The 6,238-nt window shown below is 36.2% G+C and overlaps 1 protein-coding gene across 1 annotated transcript; it reads right to left on the minus strand.

The window, feature by feature from the left end:
* Positions 1 to 582: 582 nt before the first annotated feature.
* LOC106340340 lies at positions 583 to 1,884 on the minus strand. The gene has a single exon (XM_013779227.1). It carries the CDS (start codon positions 1,882 to 1,884, stop codon positions 583 to 585), a length of 1,302 nt encoding a protein of 433 aa, XP_013634681.1.
* Between the last annotated feature and the right edge of the window lie 4,354 nt (positions 1,885 to 6,238).

A 6,238-nucleotide genomic window follows, 5' to 3' on the forward strand; every position in this document is an offset into this window, starting at 1 on the left:
TTTCCGTCGGAATGTCCGTCAGAATACCGCTGTTTTCTTGTAGTGGCCCCCCCATTAATCTAGTTTTAAAAATTTTAAAGTTTAATTGCAATATTAATTTATATGATTATTTTATGCATGGGAGCTTATATTTTAAGCTCTTATTACCAATGTTGATGCTCTTGAGGCTCTCCTTACATAGGATTCTTTAGCCGATTTAATATTAATATGATGAAAACATATAAGTAAGGAAGCCCTGGCACTCTGACTTGGAATCATCGCAGCAGTGAATCTTGGTCTCCCAAAGATTAAGATGTTCTCTGATAATCAAACGCTTATCAGAGTAATCAACAACGACATGCAGATCAAAGAGATTTTCGGAATCGTCAAAGATATCCATCAAATATCTTCTGCCTTCGTCGATGTCTCATTCTCTTTTCTCTCTCGTTTTAGAAAATTCTCAAGCTGATTGTTCGGCAAAAAAAAAGTCCTAAAGAGCCTTCCTTTTGCCCCAGTGGACTAAACTTCTGGGCCTGAGGCAATGTTTTAGTTTTTCTAATATAATCAGTTTGACAAAAAAAGGAACTTCTGGGCCTGAGGCCATCATGAATCTCGACTACATGATGTGTTGTGACGCAAAAGCGAAGATGTGACAGAAAACTTGGAGGTGTCAAGATCAAAGTCAACTAGATTATCTTCCATTTGATATAAACCAATATCAATCGTATATACCTCGTTATATCCTCTTTCAAACGCTAGACACACAACGTTCTCATTCACCTTCACCAGCGAGTTTGATCCGTAGATGTCCCACTTGGCTCCACCTCCCAACACCAAACTAATCACCGGAACCTCCTTTCCCAACAAAGACTTTCCTCCAAAACTTTCGTAGCTAAAGCAGTTAGTGAAGGGAGCCACGGCGTTTGTCTTATGGGCTTTCTCGGCAAAAGTTTTGACAAGAGCGTCGTAAACAGAAGTCTCCAAGCTAGTGTAAGGGAACGGTCTGCCGATTAGTGCGTTTCCCCAGGGACCACTGTTTTTAATAGAAGCGACCTTCTTACCGTTGACTTCAATAGATTGGACATCTATGGCATAGATTGTAATAGGTTCGTGTTTCAACTTCATTAAAGGAGTAGAAACCATTAAACTCGTGACATCTTCACGGTTTGGAGGCAGCAAAGACGGACGGCCGCCAATAAAAGCATTCCCGGAATAGTCCTTCCCGGACTTGGAAGGTAAACAAAGAGCCACTTTGAGGGAGATCTTGTAAGAAGAGGCTAGGTCAGTAACGAAAGACGCAGAGCTATTAGCGAGTCCGAGAACGCCGTTAGCACCATAAGGAAGCTCTGTATAGGCATCAAAGAAATTTATGCAAACGAGACGCGCCCTCACTGGGAGTTTGGGTGCTAAATTTTCTGATGATGACAACGAGTAGCTTAGGATCACATTGTCCTTGAGTAGATCATTAAGTTCACTGGTTACGCCTAAGTGGGACTTGACATCACCAGATATACACGTCTCCTTTCTGCATGTAGGTCTGAAGTCGCCGTAGCAAGTGTTATGGAAGCATTCATCTTTAGGTGTTGAGCAGCAACGGGACCCACAGAGGATAGAGTCATAGGAGGTTGACTTATAGCCGCCGCATTGGAAGAACAAGGCTGAGCCACTAACGTCTAGGACTAGGTTAACGGTGAGTGGTGGCTGTCCGACGGTCATGTTAGTGTAGTAGAGACCGGTTTTGGTGTCTTTCAAGATTGGAATTGCAAAACTATGAGGCTTTTGCTTTGGTATTGGATTTGGCTTTTGCTTTGATATTGGATCTGGCTTTGCGTAGTGTTCAGTCAAAGCTGTGGTGTTTGCGGTAAAAATGAATAAGATGTTTATAAAAATGAAAAGACGAGACATTTTTGCTGGTGGGGAATAGTAGAGATGTTTATAATTAAGGTGTGTGTTATGTGCACCTCTGGTACTCATTAGGCATTCATATAGACTTACAAAGCTGAATGGGATGTATATTATTTATCTGATTAAGAGATAAATAAATGAAATTATAAACGTGACAGAACGTAAAATATGCAAAGCATGTGAGGAAGACTTAATTGAGGTATGCATCCAGGTACAGAATTATTAGATCGCATATGCAGATAACTAACGTGTAGCATCCACCATATATAAAATGCATAAAATATATGGATATCTCTCGATTTGGACAGTGTATTTGAATAAATAATTGATTATATATGGCATTGTAAGAGATTAATAAATGAAATTATAAGATTTTCTTAACGTTTTTATACATATTATGTTTTTAATAATTTCTTTAGAATTTTATTTTAAATTTTGATTGCCAGGAAAAAACTTCAACATCTGCCCTAAAATGAGTATATAGATAAAACTATATAAAATTTCAAACTTATGTTTACATTATCATATGCCCTCATAATTTTCTGAGACCGCGCGTTAATCCCTAAAGTATTATATTTTCAATACTCTCAGTTGACTTTAAAATTGAAATATTGGCTTCAGTCGAGAATCTGCGGAGAATTTCGACGAAAGTCAATTCTTCTATTCAGAAATCCGTAGGGAATTTCCGACAGAAATCCGTAGGGAATTTTCGACAGAAATCATTTTTTAGTTTCCGTAGGGAATTTTTGGAAGTCAAATTTTTTTTTCCTATGGAAATCCATGAAAAAGTAATTATCTACAAAAAAATTTCTAGACGTAGCGAATCAACTTGTTTGTTTTTTGAATATTTAAAATTTTCTTTTGTTGTCAGTGCACTCCATAACATAGGTAATAAAAACAAAACTTTTTTGTCTCCTAACTCCTTGTGATTCAGAATGATAAACTCAAAAGCCTTAGAATCTTCTTCCAGGGCGGCCAAACACATTGCCTGGGTGCCAAGGCTTGTGGCTCCACTTGAGAAAACCCGGGGATATCAGACATTCCAAAAGAAGCAAGCATCTATAGAGTCTCTTTGTCGACATTAACCTCAGTAGGTTCTAATGGCTGATTCGTCGCGTCGGGACAAAGTCCATTCGCCGTTCACGCTCTTTCTCTTGTAGCTTGACGGAGATTCCACGCACTGGACTTTTTTGGATATGTTTGTTCAAGTGGGTGGAGAATCAGCGATCTTGTTGCGTAGTCTCAATCACCTGACGTGAAGATTTCTTCACAGTTTTGGTACGAACATGACCCATCTTTCACCACCTTTTTACTTAACTGCCCAATATTAAGATAACAACACGAACAGCAATAAAAGGATCAACTATCTACAAGTTCCTTAGCAATGACGTACATTACAACTTAAGCAGAACGTACCTGCACGGCCTGGGCGGAAACTTTATGTATTAAATATACGAATCTTATTAGGGTTTCTTGCAAGGTTGACCGTTATTACACGTCAAAACGCATTTTTTTTTTTGGTCAAACCCATTAATAAATAGTATATTTAATAAATAGGGCTTAATGTTAGGCCCATTATTTCAGCTTTAGTTCTATAAGACAATTGTATATTTGGAGTTTTATAGTTAGACATTGTACGTATATAGGCTTTCATGTGATGTGACTAACAAGTTGATTACATTGGGGCCAATGGGAGTAATTCTCTAATGCAAGTTGATGACTCTTGGAAGAGGCCAAGTTCTACTTCAAGACTGGTATACATAACAAAACTAACAACACTGAATTTACAGTATTTGTAATGATGTTTCTTTCTTTTAAGTCCCAGTTGAGTTGTTAAAAGCCTGTATTAAGAGGCTTTTCGTGGATGTTAAAACACATTATACCATATGATATATATAGTTTTGCACGACTTGACTTATAACTAGGACAGCTACTTTTCGACGTAACGAATGGAATAACTTTCTTTTACTTTTATTGGTGGAGTATAATTTCATATCAGATCTTGCAAGTGCCAACACTTGCTGCTATTTTAAGCATTTAATCAAAGAATCCTCAATTCTTAAAAATATTGTGGAGGAAAACAAAATTCATTTTTGTACAAATTCTATTGTGCTATAAATTAATAGGAGAAAGAGATCGTCTATATCTCATAATTATGGAGCCCTTTATATATATAGGGAATTACAATAGACCGTCATAGATAAATGAAAAATATACAAATCCTAAAGTGATTAGGAAAAGGAAATCCTAAGCATACAAAGAAAAAGAAACTGTCTAAGTAGAAAGAAAATATGCCTATTTGGTTATGGCATTCACAAATCGATTCATAACACTTCCCCTTGAATGTTATAACCATAAGAGCTCGTAATACGCTTTGGATGTTGTCTCATTAAAACCTTTTCAGGAAAATCCAGTGGGACAAAACCATGGATAAAAAAAAAGAGTACAACACGTATTCCCCCCCCTGATTTGAACTTCACTGAAAGGTTGATGTTGGAAGTAACTTGATGAATAGATCTTCTGAACTGTCACTTGAATGAACATGAAGTACTTGGACCCCTCTCGTCTTCTAGAACTCGTTGGTGAAGAAAACTTGGGTAGAATATGTTACTTAGCCGTCGATCATCATATACTCTGATCGAATGGACCTTGACTACAATTTGGTCGGAAATTGGTCGGTAATCCGTCACAAATGTCCGACGACATTGATGTCCGTCGGAACCTCCGTCGGAATTCGGCGTGTTTTCTTGTAGTGTCACGAATTTCTTGGCTAATGTTGCTGCGATGGTTTGTTTCATAACCTGTCTGAGATCTAATTGATAACCTGTATCAATAAAACCAATTAACCATTCTTTGGGCTGGTTAGTATAAAATAAATCAAAATATATGTCTAATCTCGTCCCAGTGCCTTTAGGTCAGATATGAGCTAAGTTTAGATAGTAAATACATGGCAAAACATGCATCTGGCCTAGTGTTGCTTGTCAGATACATCAAAACTCCTATGGCACTGAGATATGGCATTTCGGGACCAAGAACTTCTTCATCCTCGCTCATTGGACCATGCACACGAATTTGTTCTTTATCAAATCTCTTGAGTACCTTTTCTGTATATGTCATTTGATGCACAAGAATTTCATTATTAATGTACTCAAACTGTAAACCCAAACATAATTTCGTTTTGCCTAGGTTTTTCATCTCAAATATTTCTTAAGATATTCAGTTGTTTGGGACATGTATACAGAGGTTCAGATTATCAACATACACTGATATTTTCGAATTTCTTTATGCAATGTTGTTCTCGAGAACTTGTTTTATCTTTGAGCTCAATAACCTCTGGTACTTCTATCCTTTTATCCACTGGACCATCTAATTTCCTTTCTTATATATATAGCCAGACTTATTAGGAATCTAAAAGTATATGTATCCACCACAGGGGAGTATATTTCCTCATAACATATTCCTGGTCTATTGTGAGAATCTTTGTGCAATAAGCCGTGCTTTATATCTCACAATTTCTCATATTCATTTCTCTTACTCACAAAAACTCATTTATATCCACTGGTTTATATCATATGGTGTCTATATTATATGACCAAATACGCCTCTCTTCTTTAAATAGTCTAACTCCACGTCTCCATTTAATCCAATCTGATCTTACGAGTGTGCACTCTTATACAAACATATAATCAGATCAATCAATAAAATCGAACCTAGCATACAATCTTAAACCTCAAGACATTAGATTTTATCATGAATCTATCAACCTAGCATACAGATTCTCTATTCTCAAAGACATCCAAATCAGATCAATATAACATATCATACGAATTATTTAGGGTTTCTATTTAAAACAGATCAGATTACAAAACTATCAATCCTAGCAGATGATATTAAACCTCAAGAATCATGCAATCAGATCATTCGGATTTTAAACAAGTATACCTCAATCAATCTATCAACCTATCGGATTCAATCAATGTTTTAACAGGCTGGTCGGTTTAAATAATTTTTAAATCAGATGAACAATTAACCAAGCAGGATGAGAAAATAAATCTATCAATCCTAAATGTGATTAAAACATTAAAGCAGGTCGGATTTAATCAAGATTTAAACAGATCATAGTTATTAAACTAGCGGGATAAGAATAATAAATCTAGCAACTTAACTGTCAAACAATTCTAGCAACATAGCATCAGATTCAATCAAATTTAAAACCTCAATGATCGAAACCGAAAACAGTTTTGATTTCAAAATATTCGATTGGGGTTTTAATATGTGATTTGATAATTATAGTATAATTAATTCTGAGACTTATATTATTTAGGGTTTATAGATATAGGGTTAGGGTTTATCG

Source organism: Brassica oleracea, chromosome C1, assembly GCF_000695525.1.
Source record: "Brassica oleracea var. oleracea cultivar TO1000 chromosome C1, BOL, whole genome shotgun sequence".
NCBI classification, from domain to species: domain Eukaryota; kingdom Viridiplantae; phylum Streptophyta; class Magnoliopsida; order Brassicales; family Brassicaceae; genus Brassica; species Brassica oleracea.